The sequence below is a fragment of the Corvus kubaryi genome, unplaced genomic scaffold, assembly GCF_017639235.1.
Source record: "Corvus kubaryi isolate FWS band 111438036 unplaced genomic scaffold, C.kubaryi_AGA036_p1.0 135, whole genome shotgun sequence".
Lineage (NCBI taxonomy): Eukaryota > Metazoa > Chordata > Aves > Passeriformes > Corvidae > Corvus > Corvus kubaryi.
The window spans coordinates 2,910,192-2,938,032 of record NW_024580669.1 but is presented as its reverse complement, the minus strand read 5'-3'; the positions used below and the strand labels follow the sequence as shown (position 1 = coordinate 2,938,032).

The 27,841-nt window shown below is 44.0% G+C and overlaps 1 protein-coding gene across 1 annotated transcript; it reads right to left on the bottom strand.

Annotated features, from left to right (window-relative positions):
* Positions 1-73: 73 nt before the first annotated feature.
* On the bottom strand, positions 74-23,905 carry ITIH2 (inter-alpha-trypsin inhibitor heavy chain 2). Its single transcript, XM_042052687.1, has 21 exons — positions 23,696-23,905; positions 22,081-22,155; positions 16,909-16,944; positions 16,014-16,186; positions 15,239-15,343; positions 14,751-14,913; positions 14,140-14,247; positions 13,271-13,399; positions 12,489-12,605; positions 11,259-11,427; positions 9,501-9,626; positions 8,321-8,502; positions 7,334-7,519; positions 6,220-6,359; positions 5,818-5,990; positions 4,861-4,995; positions 3,564-3,677; positions 2,320-2,518; positions 1,719-1,891; positions 712-823; positions 74-424 (listed from the first exon to the last, which is right to left on the bottom strand). The coding sequence occupies exons 1-21, from the start codon at positions 23,777-23,779 to the stop codon at positions 277-279; spliced, it is 2,847 nt and encodes a 948-aa protein (XP_041908621.1). The 5' UTR covers positions 23,780-23,905; the 3' UTR covers positions 74-276.
* Positions 23,906-27,841: the final 3,936 nt, after the last annotated feature.

Sequence of the window (27,841 nt, the reverse complement as noted above, 5' to 3'; positions counted from 1 at the left end):
TTAGAAAACAGTAGAAGTTTTTAATGGAGTTTACAGCCCATTAAATCAGACACAGCAAGAGGAAGACACCTCCTCCAACCCAGCATGTCACTTTATTACAGATTTCATTTCTTAGCAGAAAAGGGAGTTTACATGTCTTTGAAACACTGATAAAACAAGGCAAACAGTGGTTGGGGTTGCCTCCAGTCACCCTGGTGTGACAGGCTGACTGCTGCTCAGAGGACTCGTTTGGGCACGAAGGAGCAGATAGGAATTTTTTGTACTAAACTGGAACATTCAGGGTTTCTTCATGAAGCTGTAGAGGTGGGGGACCAGGTAGTCTCTGTAGTGGCCGTCTATGAAGCCTTTGCCGCTGTTGTGCACAAACCAGCACAGCACATCAGTGCCCAGCACACGGTCTGTCCTGTAGTCCTTCTGCACACCCCTGCAGGGAGAGGACACCCAAAGCAGGGTCACAACATGGCAAGAAGACAAGGAGATACTGGGCATCCTGCTCAATATTGGTGCTGCTCTGCCAAAGCAGGGAGATGTGTCTTCCGCCAGCAGGAAGCAGAAATAACCACAAAACACAATTAATTTTACAGTTCTGTGACCTCAGGGGCCTTTCTGTGGAGGTTCTAGTCACGTTTTGAACCTGACAAAATCAGATGCTGAGCAGCTCTAAGAACAGAGCTGATTTAGAAAGAGAGTAATGAAGCACATGATTCCTACCTGGTAACAGTGAACTTGTTGCCCTTCACTTCCATGATGGCTTGTGGTTTCTCTGGAGCTTGCCCAGGTGTTTGGTGGTGGATTGACACTTCTGGTTCAGATGCAAACTGACCTGATCAGGGAGAGGTTTAAAGCTGTTTGTGTGTCCTGACCTTTGAAGTTCCATGTCAGCTGCTGCCAGGCACTTTTGGAAAATCAGAGTAGCTCCAGCAGGCAAACCAATCCTGCATGGATCATGGGGCACTCTGTCTGTCACTAATTGGGAAAACAACCTCTGCTCCTCAAAAGGAGCCCTGCATGTCCAGGACTCAGGAGGTTGATTTTCCCTATGAACTGAGGCCTTGCTTTTGTATTATACCACTGCCAGAAAGGGCTGTCATTTAGGAAAGAGCTGAATTACAGATGTTTGTGCAGAAATCTTCTCAGAAAGGTTTGAGGGGTTTGTTCTGGTCTTTTTATTTTCAACCTGCACCAGTTTAGCCAGGCGGTGAAAGCCCTGTTTCTGTGCCACCAAGTCTAGTCAGGTCTGTTTTGAAAACACCCTCCCCATCTGGAATAAGGAATAATCTCCTGGTCCCTGATGTTCCACAGTGTCCTTGGGGCTTCCAGGACATTACGGGAGTTTCCCTATTCTCTTTTTCACTTATTTCCACACCTTTTCCATCAGGACATAGTCACCAACAAATTAACAGCATGAAGATATTCCAGGAGATATTTAGGCTGGATATTAGGAAAAGGTTCTTCACCCAGGGGGTGGTTGGACACAGCAACAGGCTCCCCAGGGAAATGGTCACAGCACCAAACCAGAGTTAAGGAGCATTTGGAAAATGCTCCCAGGAACATGGGGAGATTATTGGGAGTGTCCTGTGCAGGAGCTGGACTTGTTGTGGGTCCCTTCCAACTCAGGATATTTTACGGGTTTATGAGTCTATAAAATTCATGCAAAGATCTAGCAAAACCCCTTCCTAGTGCCCCACCATTCCAACTGTGCAGCCCCCAGCCTTTACCTATCAGCCCATGGGCTGCAGGAGAGAACTGGTTTTCAGGAGGAATGTAGATTCCCAGGAAATCAACATTCACCGGGTGTTTCTTCCACACGCGGTGCAGCAAAACCATGAAGGACATCTCCTCCCCCACAGTGATGGTAACATTGCTTTCTTTCTTCACAGATATGAGGAGCCTGGCAGAGAGGGACCAAGGGGCAGGGTCAGTTCACCTGCCCTCACAAAAGCTCTCAGCCCCTTGAGATGCTCTCAGGCATCCAGAACAATCTCATGGGGATGGCAGATATGTCAGAGGATCCATTAAAACCCCTGAGCCTTGAGAGAGGTACCCAGAGGTCTGGCAGGACAGTGCCTAACGAACAGATGCTTCCTCCCCATGTTGAGGCAACCAAATTTCCACTAAAAATTTAAGATCTTTCTACAGTGAATGGAGACTCTGGATGTGGTCCTGCTGCCTAAACAGTGCTGTAGTGTCCAGCATGGCTGATAGCTGTTAATCTGCAGGGGAAGCTCTCCTGGATGATGTGAATCACGGCATGGCAGGAACCCTCAGAGTATCTCAAACAGCATTAGGTGGGAACAGGCAAAAAAATTATCAACTCACTGTTTCCGAATGATGTGCCCTGTGTCAGCCCAGGTCAGTGTGATGGCATACGAACCATCTTTCAGTGTTATCGTTTCCGTGGTTATCTCTACTTTCAGGCCTTTCTTTTTGAAATAAAACCCAATTTTGCCAAAGTATGTGTTAAGTTTCTTATTCTTTGCTTTCTTGGCCCCGACGAGCTGCCCGTTGACCACAACTCCTGCGAAGAGCAGTGAAGGAAACATTGCCTCAGTCTTGGAGCGCTGCCTGGAGGCTTGGAGTTCTGATCTCAACAGGGAGCACGACATCATCAACAGAAACAGGAACCCTCCTGACCCCCTGTTTTTCTCATTTTTCCAGCCAAGAGAAGAGAATAATTTATTAAATTGCCTCCTGATGCTGCTGTTCAATGCCTTAGCACAATAATCTGGTGGGAATTGCTGTTAGATCTTGCTGGGAGTAGGAGCAAAACCCCTTCAGGTGTAGTGTAAGGGATGCATAGGACAAGATGAAATGGCCTCAGGTTGTGCCATGGGAGGTTTAGATTGGATATTAGAGAAAATTTCTTCACTGAAAGGGTGGTCATTGGAAGAGGCTGCCCAGGGAAATGCTGGAGTCACCATCCCTGATGATGTTCAAAAAACTTGTGCATGTGACACTTGGGGACATGGTTTTGTGGTGGGGTTGGGAGTGCTGGGTTAAAATTTGGACTTGATAATCTTTATGGTCTTTGCCAACCTCAACTGCTCTGTTATTTCATGATCTTGGCTCCTTTCCCAGTGTTTGGCCATCCTCACAGTGAAAGGATTTTTCCCAGCAGCTCTCTCCTACTCTGAGTTTCACCTGTTGCACCTTGTTTCTGTAGGCTCTTATCCCTTAGCTGTGCACCTTGGAGATGTGTGAGGTTTCACCTTCACCTTCTGATTATGTGATTGAGAACAGCAGCAAGATCCACCATGGATCCACCATGGATCCACCATTTCTTTTCTTAAGCTTGACCAAACCCAGATGTTTCAGCCCCTCCCTCTCTGTTCTCTGTTCCAGCCCCAAAATCATCTTGATGGCTACCACTGAATTCAGTCCAGCCCAAACTGGACATGATACTCCAGATGTGGAGGGAAATAACTACTTCCCTCAGCCTGCTGGCCACACTCCTGCCAGCACACAGTCCCCCCTGTAGGCAATTTCCCTCCTCCCTCTGAACACCTTTCAGACCTGAGAGAAGAGATTTGTGCTGTAAAATAAACCGAGTTTTACTCCCTTACCAGTGCCAGGATCAGAAATCAAGTTCAGGATCTTCCCAGGCTCTGAGTTGATATTGAAGCAGATGTTCCTTTGGCTCTTGGGCAGGTGTATGATGAAATGTGGGTCATTGTCCACTGAAAAAGAAAAAAAAAACAAGTGTGAGAGGCAGGTCAGCACTAGAGGGGAGGGTCACAAAGTCTTTTCAAAAAGATTTTGAATCACTTTTTGGGACTCCTCATAGTAGAATGAGGGCTCTTTCCACCCTAAGGTAGCTGAGAAAGTTCTCAGATGCTCCTCACAAAAGCCCCTCTGACACCACCTCCTCATACAGTTCCCTGGTTTAAGGGAAGGATGTGACATTCCTGGCTTGAGGGGAGCAGCCAAATGCAGTGGACCAAACTGATGCCAGGTAAAGACACATCCTGCCCACTAATCCTACTGAGGAATACAATCCAGGACTTGTTCTCACAGTATATTTAACACCCTGGCAGGATTGGGCCCCTCTGAAAGTCATGTGTTCTTTAAAATTTGCCTCAAATGAGACAAAACACCTGCACCCATCACTGAAGGCAGCTGCTTCCAGTCTTGTCTTGCAGTGCAAAACTCTGCCCAGCTCCTGCTGGGTTGGTGGTGGCTGACATTTCCCTGTGCTGAGAAGGAGTTTGAGCGCTCTTTGTGTGATCACTACATAAATACACTAATTGCACACAGAGTTATTGTAGTAACACCGTGTTTATGGGCAGTGATTCTCACAGCTGGCTTGCTCAAATAGGCACTGAACTGTGGCAGAGGCCCAAGAATTAACAGGATCCATCAGTCACAAGTGCACTCAGAGATTTTTATCTACCGCAGAACATTTATCTGCCATTTACTACAGCAGTAACTCTACAAGAGCTTTCATCTGTCATTTACAGTGGAGGTAACTCTGCTACTGCAGAGAAGCTGAAGTTAAGCTCAGCAAAGAGCCCCAGCCTCAGGAAAGCACACAGCAGCTCATGGGGTCACTTAGATACTTCAGATTCTATTAGGATCCAAATAGTTTTATCCTTGTAGCTTACAGCATATTTTTACAGGTTCATCTATTCAAGGCCAAAAATGCTCCATAATTTATAAAGAAAAAGCTTAGGCTGGAAGGGACCTTAAAGACCATATTGATCCAACCCCCCTGCCAGGGGCAGGGACACCTTCCACTAGACCAGGTTGCTCAAATGCCCATCCAGCCAGGCCTGGAACACTTCTAGGGATGGTAGTGAGTCTTTGGGCAAGGAGTCTTGATGTGTCTGGTGTTCCTTTGCAGAGAAATGCTGTAGGTTTTACCTCTGTTGATGCTCAGGGAGGACACAGGTGGGCTCCTATGCTCAGGCATGAAGCTGACTGGCACAGCTGTGACATTGGCCCAGCCTGGGATCCCTCTGTTGTTATTGGGTGCATTTGGAGTTAATCCCAGAGTACCTGTTAGATGACACTCACAGTTAGGGTTCTGTAAGTGCTGACATATCTAATAGTGTAATTTTTAGACTGCTGCAGTAGATCAAAGCCTGATGTTGTTGTACTAATGTAAAGCAGGTGCAACACCATTTACAACAGGTTTGTGTAATGACATAAGGTTGGATTCTCTCCAGTGTCTTCACCAGTAAAATATGACTTGGCAGGGAAGATAGCTCACCATAACTTATTGGTGAAAATATGGAGCCTGGCTTTTTATCTCTCATGCATGAGGGCAGTCCCCACTTTTGCAAAGCCTCCAATGTAAGGGCTGAAATGTTTTGCCAAGTAAAAACCTGAATTTTAAAAATTCAGCTTATGGTAAAAGCTTTGCTGACTTTGGTCCTGAGTTTGAGGTACATGAGAAAAGGCAGGACTCTTCCTGCATGCTCTGGGATGACCCACATGAATAAAGGCTGCAAAGAAGTGCAAGTATTTAATACAACAACTGTGATCATGTTCCTTTGTACTAGAGCTCTCTGTGCCTTTGCCATGATGGAGACAGGAGAAAAGAACTTGTCCTCTCTCTCCCACTCAGTTCATAAAGCAACATGATCTTAAACAATCCATGAAACTTGGTTTGTTTTAATATGCTGGGCTGACATTCACGTCTGCTGACCCTGCTCTGAAGAGGAGTAAGAGGAAACAGGAGTTGGGGGACAGCAGCAGGACAGAAGATTGCACAGGTCAAATCTCTGTCAGCATCCTCTTTCTTGTGTCCCTAATTCAGACCAGAGACTGCTTTCACACAAGATGAGAGACACAGTATGGTCAGAGTGAGACACTGACCTGGGCAGCAGCCCTTCCTGGGGTCTTTGGGCTGGTCTGCCAGCATTATCTCATCCTTTTCGGCGTTCTCTATCAGCATGGCTGTGAAGGGGGTGACGATGTGATGGTCCAGAGACATCTGCAGGATGGATTTGGTGATGTTCCTCTTCAAAGCTGCAGTGGGGGCTGCGTTTCTGTGTAGAAACAGAAGCAGAACTCCTGGTTAGCAGCTGTACAGGGCAATTGCCATGGCAATTCCACCATGGAGGCGTCACAGAGCCAAGTGGTGTTGCAAGAAGGAAAGGCTGAAGGGATTAATCCTGAACTGCTCCATGGCTCTCACTCAGGCTCTATAGGGCAAATCTCCATCATTTCATTCCCTCAGCCCCACAGCCAGGACTGTTTGAGCACATTTCTCCCCACCTCTCTGCCATCATCTGGTTGACAGTCAGATAGGCCCACAGCTTCCTGGTGAAGTCAGGATCTGCGTATTTGTCCTTCTTCATGAATCCATCCAGCTCTTCAACATCTCTCAGGGTTTCCATGACAAGCTCTGCATTTGCCTGTGGAGTCAGAGAGAGAGAAAGATAAGGGAGGGGAGTCAGGAGAACGGGGTGCTTTGAATTCACCTCTTGTTTGGGATTATGGACCCACTCTGGCTCTGCTGTTAGTCACTTCTAGATCAGAAAGTCCCAGCAGCATTGGCCTGACTGCCATGGAGAGGGAAGATGTAGCAGGAGTGTCTTCTGTTAAAGACACTTCTGTGACAGTGGCTTAAAGCAGCTCAAGGAGCTGTTAACAGTAGCCCAGGAGGTGCTGCCACATGCCAAAAGAAGATGCTCTTGACAGAGCTCTGTAATGCTCCCCTCAGGCTTTTTCACATCCAAATCCACTGAAGAACAAAAACCAAATTCTACTTTCTACCACAGACCCTTGGACTGCACTGTGTTTTGGCAGGAAATAATACTGAAAATGTTTGATTTTTTTCCAGCAACTAGCAAATGATAACTCCTAAGCCCTCTAAGAGTGCAGATAATTCCATTCCTCCTCAGAAAGAAAGATCTGGATGTAATATTCCCATCCCACTCCACCTGGAAGAGCAGCCCTGAAAAGTCTCATCGCACAAACAAGGGAAGTGCTAAGACTTGACATGCCGTAGATCCACCAGCTTGAACTCCCTGACAGTAGGAAGTTCAGACATCAAAGGAGTTACCTTAGGGGATCACTCCTGCATCTCCACAAAGCATGAAGGAAAATCCATGGTTTTGTCTCCATTGACTCTTTTTAGTATATTGATTAGAAGGAAGTTCATCTGGCAGGCTGCAGGGTGTAGGGAGTGACTATTCCTGGCTGTGCTTGAAGCTATTGTGAAACCCTATTGGAAAAATCTCCCCATGAGTTTTCCCATGTTCCCACCCATAACCCAAGCGGACAACACACTCTGCGGGCATTAACCTTCAGCAGGGAGACTGTACACAGGAGGGAATGGACCAGCCCAAATCCCTGGAGCAGGTATCCCAGGGACACCTTCACTTACTGCAGTTGCTGTGACGATGCTTTCTAAGTGCTGCAGGTTTTCCGTGTCAACCTTCCCAGCCACTACTATCTCCGAGCCACCAAAGTAGTTGTGGAAGCTGCTCTGGGTGACATCTGACACTGACTCCTGGGGGTAGTTGAACTGAATCTTCTTCAGGAGCGGGGTGGAGACCTGGTTGTAGAAATTCTGAGAGGGAAGGAGACAGAGAAGGGAGTTTGTTGTACATGAAGTGACCCTCCCGCACGTGCCACTCTTACTGAAAGGACAGAGGGTGACAAAACCTGGAGCCCTCATGAGCAAGGGGGAATTTCCTCATTTCATAGAATGCAGACTTCTTCATACTTGGACCTTAGCACACTTGTAAGGGGGTACAGCAAGAATATCTGGTCCAAGTCTTGTGAAAGTTAAAGGATGGTCAGAAATCCATGGGCTGTGCTCTTCCTAGACCTAAAAGTCTTGAGCACAGTGTGGCCTCAATCCATTATCAAGTTGGTCAGCTCTGGGCTGCTGTGTAAGACACCCAGATACTTCCCACCTAATTCCTGTACAGATGGTGAAGTCAGGGAATAGTGACAGTATAAGGATGTCAGAGTTTGATCAGCAGCAATTCCTGTTCACAGATTTGGAGCCAGAGCTAGAGTTGAAATTTTTCTTACATTGGCTAAGTCTGGATTATCATTTAGCATTTGTATCTAGGCTTTTTGTTAGTGAGGAAATGGCCTAAAGTAACATCCAGGCCTTAATTTTAATTCAGAAAATCTTTTTGTATACTTAAGGCTGTTTTATAGAATATTATTCCTACTCAGGGAAGTAAAGTATGTGTTATAGATATTATTAAAACTGTAACTAGGACCACTTAAGCTGAAATGTGATTGATATCTTGCAGGATTCTCAGAGGAAATGGTGGGTTTTGAGACCCTCTTGCTAGTGGAGTTACAGCTGTGAACAGAACAGGAGAGTTTCAGAGGGAATGAGGCAGAAACTCACCTTCATTTGGAGAGAAGTCTCCTGATTTCCAAAAATCCTCTGGGCCATGCCACGGTTGTCAGTTGCGATTCTCTGCAGGAAATCGTAATCTACATCAAACCCAATCCCGAGGCAGAAGAGAGAGAATTCATCCTTTATGCTCTGCTTCACGTTCTTCTGGATTGTTGTCAGCTTCAGCTCACCTTGGAGACACAGAAAGGGTGACACTCACCTGAGCAACAGAAAAGTCTCCATGGAGGTGAGCACATTCCTGCTCTCCCTGTGTCTCTGGTTCTCTCTGGATATTAGGGAAATCTAGACAGCAAGCTCAATGCCAAATTTCCATTGCCTACAGCAACATTTGAGCTTCTTCTGGATAGAGATTAACTTGTTTTCACTGAAGACAATTCTTTTGGATGCTTTTTTTTGGTGTCTGATGCATTTTCTTTGTATATCCAGGGCTCTTAACTTTCTTGGGGATTTGTAATTCTAGCGCATCTAGAGTTCTCCCAGAATTAGTGATTCAAGACCTCTGCAGATTAAGATACCTCCATGAAGATTTTATTTATACTTTGTCATACTTAAGATGTTCTCTGTCATCATTCAGACTGGGTTTTTTTTCAGGCTTATTTTTAATGGCAGACTTTTTGAAGCGGACATCTTCAAGTCAGCAATTGCTTTGACCTCTACCAAATCCAATCCAAATTAATTTGCTTTCCACTCTTTTTTCCTGATTTTGATGTTATGTCTGTGACTGCATAGATCTGTGCAGGCTAAGGTCATGGGAAGAAGAAATTTTTGTAGAAGTGTAGAATCATAGACTCATTGAATGGTTTGTGTTGAAAGGAACTTTAAAGATCATCCAGTTCCAATCCCCCTGACCTGGGAAGGGGCAATTTCCACTAGACCAGCTTGCACAAAAGCCCAATTTCTCTAAGGCTGTTTTGATTACCTGTCCTACACGACTTGTGCACCTCTGTAAATCGCAAGAAATTCATAACCTGCATAACAAGCTGCTCATCTTTTGAAAGCTTCTGTGCAAAGCCCCATGGCACTTCTAGCACTTGCCAAAAGGGCAGCACAAAGAATCAGAAGAAAGATGAATGGAATTTTTCTTTAACTTCCTGCCAAATTATCTACTTGTTGCCTTTCTCAGGCTTACCCCACCAGCCTTTCTTCTCACCCAAAGCAGGATCCTTACCTACTGTCGGGTCTCCATCAGACACCAATACAATCATGGAGACTGAGTTAGGGTCCAACATGCCTAAACTTTTGGCTTCATTAAGGATGAAAGTGGCCCGGAGAAGAGCTTCATTGATATTTGTGCCTGTCAAAGACACAATGAAGAAAACAAGTTTGATTCTTGTTGAATCCGGATCAGTTCTAAGATTCTAGTGGAGTTAACACTGACAAGAGCTGAGATCAAGGCAGCAAAACCCCTCCTCTTTGATGTTTAGGTACACCCTTCTGCACTCTGGCTCCCTTTTTCACCCAAGGCTGTCATCCTCATGAGGCCCCTCCATTGCCCCTCACTAATTCCAGTGTGACCATTTGTGGTGTTGGGAACTATTTGCTGTGGGGAGAATTACTGGGTTTGCAGGCAGGTGATTGAATGAGAGCACGGAAAAACTTCCTTTTCTGGCTATCAGTCCACTCCTTGAACAAGAAGAGGTGTATGTTTGCTGAGCTTATCTAAGGTTTGATTTGTGGCATAGAAGGGGCAGAGTAAGAAATCAGTATGAGAGGAACAGAAATCTGAAGGCTGAGCAGTCAGAAAATAGGTATTTTCTTTGTCAAGAAAGAAAAAATCAGCAGCTTCAGAGACAAGATAATAAAATGCTGCACTGAAACTGGCTTTGCTGGATGATAGCTGGTCTCTAAGCTTATCTGTCAATTCTTTTGGGGTAACAAAGTCAGGCACTCACATATCCAGCATGGTTTCCTATTCCCAGCCCACTGATGATTTTGGACAAATCTATAATTTCATGTTCATTCTAGTGAGAACTTCTGGAAATGAAGGTGCCACAGCACTAGAAGGCTCTGATGTTAGGGAGAGCCTCTCCACGCTATTGATGTACAAATAACTGAATAACCAAACCAGAACTGCACTTCAGAGAGAGTGCCAGATTAAAATCATCATAAGCCTCTTCCAAAGACCTGTACAGCTAAAAAGGGCATCTGTCCTTGTTTATCAGGCAGAGAATGAAGGCACAAAAAAGATAAACAGTTTGTCCACATGGCATTTAGTAGCTCATAGAATCAACAAACCGTTAAGGTTGGAAATGCCCTCTAAGATCATCGAGTCCAACCATTAACCCAGCCCACCACCAAGCCATGCCCTTCAGCTGTTCTTCACAGGACTTGTGCTCCAGACCCTTTCCAGGCTCTGTTGCCCTTCTCTGGATTCACTCAAGCACCTCAATGCCTTTCTTGTCGAAAGGGGCCCAAAACTGAACACAGGACTCACTCAAGGTGCTGCCTCATCAGTGCCCAGCACAGCGGGAGGGTCACTGTCCTGGTCCTGCTGGCCACACAAGTGCTGATACAAGCCAGGACACCACTGACTTTCCTGGCCACCTGGGCACACTGCAGGCTCGTATTCAGCTGGTTGTGAACCAGGGGCAAGTGATTGTGATTCCCTGCTTGGGGAATATTTCATCTGCCTGCTCGTCCAGGCCTATGAGATGGACTTGATCTCTCAGGGATATCTGGGATCTCTGAGGCAGGAGGTAAGATAGATTAAAGGCAGCTGTTCTGTGGTCTATGTTCTATCTGCCATAGAAGGAAACGTCCCCTAACACAATAAACTGCAATTCTTGCTCTTCTTTAGGCATGCTTTTTCTGTCTTGAGAATCAGACTCCCTTTGAAGGAATACTCTTGACAGTCTGAAGGCTGTCTGAGGTACCCATTCCTGCGATATGGAACTTCTGTTAGCACCTTGCAATCAAAACCTCATACCCCCATTGGGATGGATTGTCTGGATGTACTTCTTAGCATCTTCCACCTGCGATGGGGTGGCTGAGACCAGATTATCTCTCCAGCACCGGACATTGTGGTTAAAGTCGATCAGGGAGAACTGGTCAGCAGCACGCAGCTCACTCAGTATTGCCTTCATGGCCTCGATGGTCTGAGGAGAAATTTAAGAGAAGACAGGTTTATGCTTCCTGCTTATGAAAGCCTCTTCTTAGCTGGTGACCACAGGCAAATTGTCACCTCTGTGGAATAAGCACATGAGCACTGAAATCCAAATTAGCATCTGCTGTCCAATTCTCTCCTCTTTTGCACTTCTTGCATAATGTCGAACATTTCACCAAAGAAACACAAAAAACTGCAGTTAGGAAGAGTAAAATCAGAAGATGTGTGACTTAAACAAGTGACGATTAGCCTGTATCCCAGTTTTGCAACACTGATTTCCCCAAGGAAGCAATCTGCCAAGCCTTACTATTGTGCTCTGAAGGAAATTCAGATATACCTGGATGATCCCCAGCTAATGTTTGTCTAGTCAGTTTTTAAAAACTTTCAGTGACACATGATATGCAATCTCCCAAACTCCTCACCCAGAACTACAGAGTTTTTCCTAATATACAACATAAATCTCTCCTGCTGCAAATCCATCTGATTCCATCTTATTCTAGTCTGGCTGGGCAGGAATGTCAGTTGATGAGTTTCCCTTTCAGAACAGTTGCTTGCATATTTGGAGGCTGATTATCTTTCTCAGAGCATTTTCTCTTGCAGACTAAAATATCTTAATTTTAGCATTTTTTTACCCCTCTATGGCTTATGTTGTCTAAACAATCTGTAGTGGTCTTCAGAGGGCTGTCAATAATTCATCCATGTTTTGAAAGCAGGGATGGAGTATCGCCACTGAGACTTTCCCAGGATTCAGTATAGAACATTATAGAAAAAGGGGGTCAGAGCCTTTGAAAAATATATCGTGATCTGTCAAATAAAATTTAAATTTAGAGTTAAAATCTGGTACCACCTCTTCCTTACAATATGGAAGAAGTGTTATAAACAAAGGGTAAAATCATTAAGTCTTTGATTCCAAATATTCTCCAAATTCAGTGGAGTAAAGTGTAAAGAACTGAGCTGGTAATTTTACATGCCAGTGTGCTACAGAATTGCATGGAAAAGCACATGAGGGAAGTTGGCAGGAGGTTCATTTTGCAACAGAGGTAAAACACTTACTTGTTTCATTTTCAGTCCCCACATTGAACCACTGACATCTATAACAAATAAGATGTTTTTGGGCAGTGGATCAAGATTTTCCGGAGCAAAGAAATGAATAAAATACCCATTAAAAATCTGCAAAATAAAATAAAAGAATTGCAGTGAAGTGAGTGATAGAAAAGATTTCAGAAAACTCAGAACAACAACAGAGCAGAAAATTCTTATTTTCTTAATGAGCCAATTATTTTTTCCTTATTGTCTTTTCCTCTTCTTTATTGGCCAATTCCAGCTTTCAGCTCTGCACATCTGTGTAGCCTTACACCATTTTTACTCAATAAAAGCAGAGTCTGGTTCTCACACAACTTCCTTGCACTAGCATAGGGAGGAATGAAAAATGCTTTTAAAAAGGGCTCTTCTGCCTGTAATAATTCAACCTCATAACTCAGCTTCATGTTAACATAAAAATAGTAATGTTCTGGTTGTCTCCTTGTGATGTATTGGTACAACATCCAATGGCTCCATCCTCTGATTCTACATTAAATCACCAGAGTGCTGCCAGGTATAAAGACATTGGCTTTTGGACATGACAGGAATCTTCTCCTACTATATGTAAGCCCATGTCTTAGTCATAAATTAAATAAATCCATTCTGCCCACTTAAAATCCCTCTGTTCTTTCAATTGGATACAGAGCTCGTCCTCATGCTCATTCCCCTGAAGGATGAAGTTTAGCACAGCCTGCTGAAGGGCAGCAATTCCTGTGTTCCCAGATCTCTGGTCCCAGCTGAGCAGACACACTTACTTCCAGTTCTCCCCCCGTGGTTTCTCTGTTCACATCGTACTGCACCACAAAATTTCCATCCACGGCCGTGGATGAGCACTTGGGGCATTTTCGCTGTTGAGCCATTGTTGGCTTGAAAGAAACATGAGCCTTGAAACGAGGAGAGATCATCAGTCAACCAGGGGTTGTGTGAGAGGGGGATGATTGACACAAAGAGAGTCCACCTCTCCATGAAGGTGGACTCATGAAATCTCATGATTTCACTGAACAGTTCTCTGCTTTCATTATTTGTGGAAAACGGACTTCGTCACTTGAGAAGAAAAGCAGCACTAAGGTTTGCCTGGATATGTTGATTCTGTAGTAGCAACTGTGACACAAATCACATGACCCATCTACAGCACCAAATCTTTCAACTGGAGCTGTGCAAACCTTTTCTATTAGGCAATACGTTGGCTTATTTAACATTTTCCTAGTTGAAACTATCCATAATTTTATCAACATTTCTAATAGGTTTCTAATTGACTTTTTTTCCTCCAAACAAAAGATTGGAATTTGTCTGTAGATTGAGTAGTAGGAAACATTTTCATTAGTCATGTGATTGATCATGCAGACTTTATGGCATTTTTTTTCTGTATTAACTGGATAACTTGAAATTTCCTGAGAAGATAAGGCATAATATAGACACATACTACCTCTGAAATAATTTGCTATATTAGGAATGGGGGTGAATTTGAACATCAAGAAACAATACTGCCTGGCATATTATTTAGGAAATAGAGACAGACTTTTGCTGCATTTTTGCATGCTTCCATGTACAAAAAGTGCCAGGACTGCATAGAGTGAGTGTGAAAATTGAAGATTTGTGTTTTTTCCCATCTGTGAGCGGTTACCTTTTTCTCTCCCTTGGAGATGGTGGTGATTCCATCAAAATGATCTCCGAGTGAATTAGGAACATGCACATAGCGAAGTCCCTGTGGCTCAATGATGCGGACATCCACCTAAAGGCAGGAAGGGAGGACATTTAGTGTGGAGAGCTGCCCCATTCCTGGAGGTGTTCAAGGCCAGGTTGGACAGGGCTCGGAGCAATGTGGGATGGTGAGGAGCAAATGTGCCCTGTCTCCACTCGTAAACACAACTGAGAATCTCCTGAATCGTGTCTGACTCACGTCAGAACCACTTGGGCAAACAAGCTTTGACATTTCTATACTCTTGTGTAAACTTGACTTGACTGAAGGAAAACAAACAACACTCTCTATTTATTTGGAACAGTGCTTTTCACAAAAACTCCCAACTTTATGAGGTAGCGTCCTGTGAGATCTGATGGTCTCTGGCTGTCCCTCCACAACCATGATTTGTCTTAGAATCCCAGAATGGGTTGGGTTGTAAGCGATCCTAAAGTTTATCCAGTTCCAAGTCCCCTGCCATGGGCAGAGACACCTCCCCAAGAACTGTGGGTGCTTTCTCAGCAAGGATTCACCTACACACCCCAGCTCTGCTTTACCTCCATGTGCTTGGCCAGGCGTCCTGGCTTCACAGAGATGACATGCTCGTAGGAGCTCAGCTTCCTTCGGATCATTTCGTGGTAGTGAAGCTGGAACTGTATCCTCATTCCTGGGGGCACGTTCACTTCTGTTTGGAAGTTTTCCATATCCAAGGCATTGCTCCTGAAAAGTCAGCTGTGGGGTTACTTTGAGAAAATACAAGGAGAGGAAAAAACTTCTTTGCACTTTGGCCTAGACTGAGGATTTTTCTGTGTGATTCTAAATGTGGCCTCTATCAGGGAGCTGCAGTTGTCTGTTAGCACAGGGTGTTTTAGCAAGCTGAAAGCAGAAACACAGTCTAAGTCCATGATAATTAAATATCAGAGCTGCTGCAAGTAAGCATTTTCCATCTCAGGATTTCCCCTCATCTATCTCTTCCTGGGATGGGTCATCTCAGTTCTCCTGTGAGTAAGTTCAGTATAAAACCCAAATGCCAAAGTGTTTATACCTGACTATTCCAGCAGCTTTGCCTTTGGCTTTTGCTTGAGCGTACATTTTTCTGGCTTCAGATTTTTCCCGAATATGGCTGGTAAACGTGATACCATTGATATCCCTAGGAGACAGAAGCACAGTCAGTTTGCAAAAGAAACAACTTTACAACTGAGGACTGTTTCTTCAGTTTACATCAGCGCAATCTAAGCTGGTGGGAAATGAAGTAACAAGGCTCTTGTTTAACCCCAAAGTAATGGACTCTGATTTTCACTAGAGCTCTATCTTTTTCCCTACCTGCTTTTTTTTTCAAGTAGCCAGAACCACTGTGCTCTGAGAAGGACCTGCTCTCCTCCACCTCCTTCACACTTTCCCCATGCTTTGGGCAGGGAAGGCACTTACCGAAGTCATGGCTGGTTTGGAATATGGATCAGGACATCTCCTGACCAGCAGGTTGGCTGCTGCCTCTCTGAATGGGTACTGAGCCAGGCCAGTTTCTGTTCAGTGAGGGCTCTAATTTGGGTCTCTCTCCCTTGATCTGGCAAGGTGAGGGCTTAGTCTATTTGAGACTTTTGTCCAGTTTTGTTGATACTGACCAACAGCTCAATAATTAGTGGAGAGGAAGACCTGGACAGACAGACTGACTGATGACATGAGCCTTTTTTCTTTGAGAAAGCCTGCAAAAATTACACCGAACCTGGAAAGTAGTAAGAGCCTTTTGCTTTTACAAATACTTCCTTTCCAGCTCATTGAATGCTTCCAGAGGATGAGGCTGATACCTGACCACTACTTACATGGTAAAGTTGTCAATGAAAGCTCCTTTGGGGACTTGCACGTCAAATACGATGGGCTGAGGTCTCTTTGCATTGTTCACCATCTTGGCTTGGATCATTGTGTTGGCCAACCGAGATGTGATGGTGGATTGAACTTTGTAGCTGTAAAGACCTATCTTGTCATCATCCTCCACCTGCAATTGACAAAATTGCTCTATAAATTCAGGGCACTGCTGGAAAAGATGCCCTAGAGGACAATATCAATCATTTTTATAGACTCAGTGCTACTTTTTAATTGCTGCTCCTTACAGTATGGCAGCTAGAGGGGACATGAGCTCAAGTTCAGGACATCTCCATATTCTACCTGGCAATTGTGGCAGGATATTCATGTGAATAAAGTTCATTATAACTTTTCAGCTGAAAGAGGGTATTTATTAAACTGGAATGTTTTCCTTGCTTTTCACCACACGAGTCCTTGGAATGACTCTATGAGTGCAATCCAGCATGGAAAGCTACACAGTAATCCTGAACATCATATAATGAGGAGGAGAGAGCTCACACTTTCAATAACAGTCCTAAATAGAGGAGACTTGAAGCATTGGTTACTGACCTAGTGTTATAAATGGTTAAACCACAGCCGAGAGAAAACAGTGTTTAAGTGTTTTATTAAGACATTGTCTTTGTCTAATCACTTTTGATGCTTATTTCTTCATATTTACCATACCCTTCTCCCTCCAAGAGCAGATGTATCAACAGTATTGTGCAAACAGCTCTCTGTTTAAAGAAAATAGGTTAATACCCAACCAGCAGTAAAAACAAGGAACTGAACAAACAGAGGGATTGATTTCCAAAAAATGGTTAACTAGAAAATCACTTTGTTCAGTATTATTTACCACAGAGGAAGAAAAATACTCACCAGATCTCCAACGTAGCCCCAGTCAGATGTGCTCCTCTGGAAAAGAAGAACATGGAGGGGATATTTCAGCAAGGCGAAGAACACTGACTAGCTGTTTCAAGACAGGGATTAGTGTCTTAAAACTATCTTCTAAGATCATGAATCATAGAATCATAGAGAATCACAGAACCATTAAGGCTGGAAAAGACCTCTAAGATCAAGTCCAACCATCAACCCAACACTGCCAGCACTACCACAAAACATCTACATGTTTTCTGAACACTTCCATCAATAGCGATTCCAATACTTCCATGGGAAGCCTGTCTCAATTCTTGACAACCCTTTCAGTGAAGAATTGTTCCCTAATATCCAACCTAAACCTCTCCTGGCACAACTTGAGGCTGTTTTCGCTCATCCTGTCTGTTGTTCTCTGGAAGGAGAGCCTGACCCCCATCTGATTGCCCCCTCCTGTCAGGGAGTTGTGGGGACCCAGAAGATGCCCCCTGAGCCTCCTTTTCCCCAGGCTGGGCCCCCCAGCTCCCTCAGCTGCTCCTCATCAGACTTGTGTTGTGTTCCAGACCCTTGCTGGGTCTGCCCTTCTCTGGACATGAATGAGAATTGGTTTGAGTTCCCAGACTAAGTGTGAATATTCCTTTTGTCTTATTTTATGTATTTCTACATGGGATGTTGAAGCATGTGATCTTCCAGCTGTGCCTCAGAGCCTATCATAAACAGGACAGCTTTCTTCCTCTGTCTTTTTTTTTTTTTAGAAGAAAACATTCTCTTCTAGAAAAACATTCTTCCTGAATGCAAATCATGCTGGCAGAAAGTCATCCTCAGACATCTTTGTTTTTAACAGGAAAGTTCTTTTTTTTTCTATGAAAAGTGGAAAAACCTCAAACCCCAGACTTCTTTAGCTCACTTTGTTGTCATTTATATTAGAGAATATTTATTTATGTATTATGTGCAATATCTATGAATTTAAAAATCCATTGTGTAATCGATATTACATTTACCTTCTTGTGCCTATGGAAGTTAGTTATGTGTGCATTACTTAGATGAAATTGCTCATTAATGATTGTGGTTTCCCCCCCGCCTTATGAATTATTCCATTTGGAAATTTCTATGGCGAGGTGCTGACATCTTGTGGCCATTTGAATAATTCAGTTTAATTCCCTAAAAAATCCCCTTCACGTATGGAATATTTATATTAATCCCCTGAAAGGGAATTTGGCTCACCTAGATGCAATTGTTTAATGGAGAGATCTACGTTCATATTATCATCACAACTATGCCGGTTCAGCTCTCCAGGGTCAAGAGGACCCAAAACCACGGAAGATGAGCATGAAAACATCTTTAATCCCATGATGCACACAAAGATTGCTCTGCAGTTGTTAACTTCATTTGAAACTAATTAATATACTGTTCTAGGGAAATCTTGTGCTGTGTAAGAGATGATGATGATGTCACAACAAGTTCATTTTAAAGACATGGTTTTAAGGACCCTTTAAAGGCAGATGGAGACACTGCAAGATTTTTGCCTGCCTGAGAATAAATGCAGGTTTTTGTTTTCTAGCTCTAAAGACTCTACCTGAACCATTCTGCCTGGTATTTCAAGATCTTGAAGTTCATGGCTCTCTAGAGACCCTCTGCAAAGCTTGATGGACTGATCTTGTCTCAGTCCATCCTGACACCCCACAAACTTTACTGTACAGTGCACTGTACCTTCACACCTGATAAAGAAACAGACCATGAAGAATGATTGTTGGCCCCACACATACCCTTGGCATGGGGAACACCACCAGCTTGAATACAAATTAAAATTAGACCAACATTAACTGAAAGAAATTTAATTTTAGAAAGATGAAGACCAACACCTTAGCACAGAGGGGTTATTTTTTTATGGGGGTACTTTTCTGGTTCTCAGCTTAGGGCTCCTGACCCACTTTAGGAATGGTGGTTAAAGCTTTCAGGATGCCCAGGTTTTCTGCCTGATTGTTCTTGGAAGAAGGGGGAGGCACTGACGGAGATGGAGCTTATCACTGGCACGCATAGAGACTTCCATGGATTTGTTAGAAATCAGACATGGGGTGGGCCAGCCATACCCCTGGGAACTCAGGGGTTGACGAGGGCAGCCAACAGGTCAGGAGAACAGAGCTGTACCTTTATTTTCAGGTACCTGAACCCCAGAATCATAGAAACACAGAATCACAGGATGGTTTGGGTTGGAACGGACCCTAAATATCCTCTAATTCCACTTCCCTTGCAGGGACACTTTCCACTGGATCAGGTTGCTCCAAGCCCCATCCAACCTGGCCTTGAAGATCCTCCATTCAGGTCTGAGTGCTGATGTGATTATTGACAACAGGGACTTCTGTGGCACACGAGGCGCCTGGTGTTTCCAGCATGAGAATTCATGGCTGCTCCTTGCTTTTAAACCACATCCAGACCTGTTGATCACTGCACAAAACAGGATCTTGAGCTGTATCTCATGTGTGGCAAATTGCTAATTAGAATGAAGACAACATGTGCCTCAGGAACTGTTTGAAGGACAGATGCTGGGCTCTGTCTTCACATACTGAGATGCATCTTCTCCTGACACCTGGGCAGGCTATGGATATTTAACCCTTCACAGTGTTCAAATCACTGTGCATGGACATTGTGGCTATTTAGTAAAATAAGGAGAGCAGAATCACAGATGTTCTGCATTTGACATAAATTTCTTTTCTACTGGGGCACAAAAAATGTTGAAAAGCAGATACCCAACATGAGAAACTAGATAGAAGATGTGACCTGCAAGTGTCCAAGGCCAGATTGGACAGGGCTTGGAGCAACCTGGTCTACTGGAAGGTGTCCCTGACCATAGCAGGGGGTTGGAATTAGGTGATCTTTCAGGGCCCTTCCAACCTAAACCATTCCATGTTTCTGTGATTCTGTGATCTACCTGGAATGCCCTTCCAGTTCTCTGAGGTGCTGTTCCTTCATAATTCACTTGTTTTCCTGTAATTTCCTAAGCAGTTTTAAACACACTCCAAATCCATTGCAGCCTCTTCACACTCCTTTCAGGGGAGCCTCACTGTGAGATGCAAGAAGAGAAATTTCAGACCTAAGAATTGGTAGAGTTTGTCTTCATAGTGCAGCAGATGAATCCTTGTCTGTTTGGTTACAATTATATGCTGGGAGCTGGGGGAGTCTCCAACCAGCTGATTTAGGAAGAAATTCTTCACTGTGAGGGTGGTGAGGCCCTGGCAAAGGATGTGCAGAGAAGTTGTGGCTGCCCCATTTCTGGAAGTGTTCAAGGCCAGGTCAGGTGGGGCTTGGAGCAACCTGGTCTAGTGGAAGGTGTGGAAGGTGGAACAAGATGGTCTTTAAAGTCCCTTCCAACCAAAATCATTCCATGATTCTATCATTCCACCCTATCTCTTTCCATATGTCCTTCCTGTGCTGCTTCTCTTGGAGGGCAAACCAGGCAGGCAGAACAGTAAGGAAAAAGGTGTGATCTCACCTGCCTCTGGACAGTCAGAGATCAGGACCCAGATCTGGGGATTCTATTGCAGAACATCCCACCTCACAGGGTGCATCACAAGTCTAGACACATTATCTATCTCCAAAACAGAGATAACAGCTGTGCACCACCATATAGAGGTTCACAAGGTCACCTGCATTCCAGCCCATGGAACGATCTGCTGCTGTGGTCACGAGGACCATTCACATACCTGAGGCACAGCATTTTGGGAATTACTCAGGAGCAAAATAGCAGAACACCTTATCTGTACCTAGAAAACCATCCTCTGTATTTAGAGGCAATCAATAGGGCCTGCAAGGAGCTCTGTTCCCTTGTTGCCAATGAACTGGTGAGCTCTTTGCAGAAAAGCATAGTGCTGAAAAAATAATATGGGAAACAGTCTTCCTTTAGCAATGAACAGTAAATAACTCTGTGCCTGCACTGGCCAGGAGCTGCTGTCTCAAGATGATTTGCACAGTTCAGTTTAATCTCATTGATTATATTTTACTGTGACTCAGCTAATGTAAGAGCAGCTGAGATGTTAGTTCTACTGGTTTGCAAAGATTCATTTCATAGGTAAAGGATGGGAAATAATGTATGGGAATAAAAACAGCAACTGGTATAATGAAACCAGTGGTAGAATTGCAAATTACTGCATACATATGTCTGTGGCTGTATGTATCCAGAAATTTTGGGAACAAAGGCAACATAACATATGTGGCACTGATACAGACACATTGGAAAGAAGTGATGCCCCGAAGAAGTGCAATAATGGGGGGATTTCATTATCATGCTTAGGTCATGATTAAATTATTTGAATACTGGACTGGCAAATGTGAGCAGGCTTGATTCATACTCATACTAATATCTGCCATTTTCTTCCACTGTTATGCAGATTTTAGGTATCAATAAGTTCCATCCAAAGCCTTAGGATAAAAAAAAATCAGGTTTGCCTGTGTGTAATTTGAAAGATGCTGGGAAATCCAACATTACTCAAGAGGATCTTTCATTTTCACTACATTGAACAAGCTCAAGAAAAGCAGCACCAGAGCTTGGTGGAGGATGAGGTCCACTCTGATCATAATTTCTTTCATACAGTGTAATGAAAAATTAACACATTCAAACAACTGATTTCATGAGTATTATCATTAACTGCTACTGTGTAAAACACAGAAAAACGCTTGCAATGCTGCTCTAAATGTTTCTGTTTCCCAACCCAACAGACTAAAATAACCTGCAACCCATCAGTGTGCTGGAAACAAATTTTCTTCCCAGGTCTCAGATGCCACCAGCTCATCACTGAGTGTTGCTCTTTGACCAGAGTTAAACATGAATGAATGGACTGAAAGTTTTCAGCCTACACTTGTCAGCGTCTGAAGTCCTTTTCCATTTTCTCATGGAAAAGCCTGACAAGTATCAATGGGACTTTCCCCACACATGAAGTTAGACAAGCATCTCCGTTGTTTATCACCCCAGGAGCACAGATGCAGAACAAAGCCTTGTTGTGCTTAAGGGAGAGCAGAGCTTAAGAGGTCCCAACCAGAGATATGGAAGTCTCAATGCCTATAAAGACCAGCTGGGCCCACCTGACTGCACACTCACAACCCTGGACATGGAACAAGATACCTGGAGAGAGCTCCCAGGCATTCTGGCTTCCCTCCTCTTTGAAGCATTTCTGGGTACTGTACCTGGTACCTGCCATTTCTCGCCTTGGAGCTTGAGGGAAATCCATCAATTTCTAGATCAATCAGGTTTTTCACTTCCTAGAGGGGAGAGAAGAAGAAAGAAAGAGTTGCTGCTGCCTTACTGTTTGATTTATAATTTGATTTATTATTGATTAGCACTTTACAGGAGAGTTCTAAAAGGAATTTACCTCCCCTGGATGGAAATGGGGAGCAAAAGCACAAACCATCTCAGCCCAAAATCCCCACACATTCAGTTTCCCTCAGTGGCCAACCAGTTCTATAAACTCCTATAAGATCATGACCTTTACCATCATTTTACAGCCTTTCCCTCTGAAACAAGGAGTAATATTTAACATGAAATGACCACAAAGAGCAAGAGGCAGATGATTATCATCAGGACGGGTCTAGCCGTGGAAACTACAGCATTTCAGACACTGATCTCACTCAAACCAGTAAGTTCAGAGAATTTCTGCTCAAACCAGTAGAAATTTTCCCTGGTTTTATACCAATCTACCTGACAACTACATTTTTCCCACTGGCAGCAAAAGAACATCAGGTCTTTTCCAAGGGCAAAGCTGCACTGATTCATTTAGAAGTGTGGGTCACACCACAGCAATACTCTTAATTAAATTTTGTTATGAGTTTTATTTATGGAAATAAAGAAGTTTAAGTACATGAGTTCCTTTGCAACTTATGTGATAGCATACATACAAAGGCTTGCATAAAATGAATTTAAATTGTTTAAGCACATTGATGTTAAATTGATAAGGCATCTACAATTAGAAAGAACCACAGGTCTGGAATATTTTTCCTGGGAATTACAAACCTGGTTTTAAAATCTCATTGAGTCAAGAAAATGGCTGTAAAAATAAAGAAAAATAGGATATCCCAGCTCACTGAAGATTTTTATTAGTTCTGCAAAGGAAAAGAAAGCCTCATATCATCCCTGCTGACTTCACAGAAATATTTCAAAACTACAACGTGGAAATGGGTGTAGACACCAAATCTAAGTTCACCTGACCCTGGGGGTTTAAATTTAGATTCAGTTTCAGAGTCAAAGCTATAACTATACTTCTTTTCATCATTGTATTATGCCAAGAAATTAGAGTCTCTTATAAATTATCTCATCCCTCTGCTGAGGAATGTAAAGTCAATAGGATATTCACTCCATATTTGAATTCCTGTTAACAATAACCCAATTCCATGCAAAGATTTTCTGAAGTTCATAGTGTTCCACACAGGAGACTCCATCCACAAAGATGTCTAGGTGCCCTGTTTCTGCTTATTCCATGGAAACAGGGTATAAAATATGCTGAAGATCTGAGTGTAGAAGCCCACTTGAATGTTTAAAGGTTAAAACCACACCAGAAAAGGCAACACTAAAGCCAAAACATGAAACCAGCTTGAAAAGAAAATTGGCATTACTCTCATACTATCCCAACTTCAGTAATATTAAAAGAACAAGACTACAAATGACAGATGAAGACCAATTATCAGAATATTTACAGTTAAAAGTAGAAGAGAACTCTGAAGCAGTGACCCAGTTCTGCTCCCACTGCAGCTTCTGTGTGGACTTCAGCAAGCAAGGGAGCCCTGGGCCCTGCCTCCAAATACTCACATCTGGGATGTCGTCGATAACAAGATCAAAGCCTCCGACTCCACAAATGAGGAACAAAACCAGGAAGCTGCTCAAATACTTCATTTTCTTCCCACTTGTTTCCTCCTAAGAACAGCCTGCACAGGTACAGACACAAGTTCTTCCCTTCTCTGAGACAAGTTCAAGGAAACAGCCCAGGTTTTTGCAGCATTTTGAGCAAAGTTCTGAAACGCTGACTTTGTTTAGGCCGTAGGTAAATATTTGCCTTGCAACGCAAGTCTGAGCTGTGGTGCCTGAGCAAGGGTTATCCAAATAGTGTCTTCATTCACCCCTGCCCCCAATAACAGCCCTGGCTTGGATAGGGTCACTCCTTGCTTTTGTAGCTTCCCGTGATGTTTGACTAATTTCCTGCTAGGCACAGAGCTTGCAGTATCCAAAAACTTCAAAAGGTCTCAGCAAGAACTCACTCCCAGTTTGTCTGTTTATAGTAAACGAGGTGAAGTTTGGTTCTCAGCATGATGGAGGCAGCAGTGTTGGGCTTCTCCAAGGGCCCTCCCACCCAGCCAACCCACAGGGGCTGGAAGAGACCTTGGGGTTGGATCCTGACCCACACAAATACCCTTTTCTCTGTTCTGCTGGGAAAGGATCATAGCTGCTGGTGGAATAGTTCTAATTTTCCAAAATTAGTCCCATGAGAACATCTGTTGATATTTTCAGATGCACGTTCTATGGATCCTGAGTGCTTTTGAAACAGGTTTTTGGCCTCCCTAGTTCTTTGGGTACTTAAGGTGATGAGATAAAGTAAGACAGCAAAGCAAAAGGGGAGAAGAAGCGAGGAAGACACCTTTTGGCAAAAGTTGCTGGAGTATCCTTTCCACTCTTCCACAAAGAAAGGATTTTTTGAGACATCTGAGCAGCTTCAATGCAAATGACAGAATTACTATGTGAGCTCTGGGACAAAACAGCAGATAAAATTATATATTATATTATATTATGTCATATTACATTAGATTATATCCCATTACAGTACATTACAGGACATTACATTTTCTTGTATATTATATTGTATTACATGATATTCACTATATAATACTAAAAATACTCTGCTATCTTCCCCTATGTTATGTTTCACTTTGATGTTTCAGTAAAAGATTTCTGTGGCACAAGTCCACTGTTACTCATCTTTCCCCATCTTTTCCACAGATTGTTTCTCAGTCTGATCCCTGAACTTACATCCAGAAGTTCACAAGGAATGCCAGCCTTTCAGCTCTCTGCCAGGTAAGAGAGGTGAGAAAAGTGATGTGTTTGGAGGAATGGAGTGTACAGGAGGAGAATAGAGAGGATGGGAGCAGGGTTTTTCAATAATCATGGAATCGTTTAGGTTGGAACAGACTTTCAAGGTCATCTACTCCAACCATTAACCCAGCACTGCCAAGTGGTCCTGAAGTTCCACATCCATGTGTTTTTTGAATACTTCCAGGGAAGGTGATTCCACCACTGCCCTGAGCAGCCTGCTCCAGTGCTTAACACCACTTTTGGTGAAGAAATTTTCCCTAATGTACAACCTAGATCTCCCCTGGTGCAACTGGAGGCCATTTCCTCTCATCCTATTGCTGGTTACCCAGGAGCAGAGATTGACCCTCGCCTGGCTGCACCCTCCTGCCAGGGCTGTAGAGAGTGACAACTTCACCTCTGAGCCTCCTTTTCTCCAGGCTGAGCCCCCCCAGCTCCCTTATGGTGCTCCACACCCTTCCCCTGTTCTGTTCCCTTCTCTGGACATGCTCCAGCGCATAAATTTCCTTCTTGTAGTGAGGGGCCCAAAACTGAACGCAGCATTCAAGCTGTGGCCTCACCACTGACAATTCAGGGGGATGGTCACTGCCCTGTCCTTCTGATTCCATTATTTGATACAATCTGGCAGTATTTAAGCTAATGACCTCATAGTTATCTTGGGAAAACCCTGCATAGGTGGGATCACACCTACGGCTTTTCCAGGGCTGCAAGAGCAGCAGAGCAGGGCAGCCAGTCTTTGCTGTGCTGATGGCACCTACTTTACTTGAATTTTGTGTATAAACTGATTTTTGTTCACACATGTGCCCCTAGTTCAGGGTGACAAGTCCTTTCTCAACAGAAACTTAAAGCTGTTCAGGAGTTATCTGTGCCCCCGGACCAGGAAGCGAATCACTGCTGCTCTGAAGAGATTAAAAAGTCCCTTTAGAACAAAAATCATTTTAAAAAACAAGTTTGTAACCCCTTATTTCAGTCCTCTCACAACCACTAAATGTGGCTTAATTTTTTTTAAAAAAGTATCATGATTGGGAAATTAGTGTGACCACTAGATGGCACAAACTGCTCAAATATACTGTTCAAAGGAGCCCCAAAAGCTAAAACCTCTCAAGAAGCTGCAGACAATATACGAGAGGAACAAGCGCTCAGGATGCCCAGAGCCCTACCATCAGTTTAAGTGAACCTTCCCACAGTTTCATGAGGAGGACAGGATCTCATCAGGATGTTTTGTACTTTGTGTCCATTGTGCTGTTCCTTGAGTTGTCCTCTCATGGCTGGGATCCCTCTGGAAGGAAGTTTTCATGCTCTGTCCATCCTGAACCGCTTGGAATTAGTGCTGTGCAGAGCCTGTCCCTAGAAATAATTAAATTGTGTTAGTTTGGCTTCCACCCGGGGAGAAATGTCTCAATTTCTGTGTCTGATGACATAGCCAGCTTCCTCTTCCCATATTCAATTTCATATCTGGAAATTTCCAGTGATTCAGGTGAGAACAGGGTGTACCTGCAAGACAGCAGACTTGGTGTGACTGCCCTGACATTAATCCCATCACCACCAGCCATTCTGGGAAATGATATATAAACATGCAGCAGTCCCCCAGCCACAGTCAGACATGCCCAGCACCAAGGCCCTTTGGCAGAGACTTCAGGTGATATTCATCAGAATAATACCAGATTTGGGGGTTTTGAAATGCTCTGCTGGGCCATGGTGCACACAGCTAATGGCAACAGGGAGATCAGCAGCCACTGGGACCCCAGAAAACACCTTTCTACTCTTCTCTGCCCTCATGGAACCCTAGCAGGGGTGCTGCTTCCAGCTTTGGAGTCCTCAACATGACAAAAATGTGGACCTGTTGGAGCAAGTCCAGAGGAGGTCACAAAGATGCTCTGAGGGCTGGAGTACCTCTGCTATGGAGGCAGGCTGGGAGAGCTGGGGCAGCCTGGAGAAGAAAATGCTCTGGAGACACCTTATTGCAGCCTTTAAGTACTTACAGGAAGCTTATAAAAAAGAGGGAGACTGACCTTTTGCCTGGGCATTTAGTGACAGGACAAGGGGTAACAGTTTTAAACTAAAAGAGGAGAGGTTTGGATTAGATATTAGGAAGAAATCGTTTATGCAGAGGGTGGTGAGGCACTGGAACAGGTTACCCAGAGAAGATGTGGATGCCCCATACCTGGAAGTGAGCAAGTCCAGGCTGGAGCAACCTGGTGGTATCCCTGCTTATGGCAGGGGGCTGGAACTAGATGGTCTTTACTGTCCCCTCCAACCCAAACCATTCTGTGATTCTTTCAGGAACACAGGCACCTCTCATTAGTGTCAGAACTGGGGACCAGCAGGTCCCATCCAGATGTTTCAGAGGAGATTGCTTAGATTAAGACATGAAGGAAGATATGGAATGCAATTCCCTGAAATTCATGGTAATTAATTTTACCTCTGGACATTTATCTATAACTACACCTGTGTAACCCTTTGGGACTCTTGCCAATTTCTTGATCCAATTGCTGGCTTTGAATGCCACTAAATGGTACAGTTTGTTGGTGCTTTGGATAGATTTAGCTGCTGGTTCAGACACTTCTGGTTGGGCATTTAACCCTGCATGAGGTCACCAAGGTGCCCATGTTTGTGTGTTAACACAGAGAGACTCCTTGGTATGAGATGATCTCTTTCAGGTGAGATGTGTGTGAAAGCACAGCTGTTGGATCATGCCTCTCTCTCTCTGGCTTCTCTGCTCATGCTGGCTGCAGGCATGCCAGGAAATTGAATTTGCTGAGCCCCCATCCAAAGAACAGCTGCTCATCTTGCTAAGTCTGCAAAAAATCAGCATCGAACACGTCTGATGTGAACACACCTGGGTAACTACTTGTCCTGGACTCCAGCAGCACC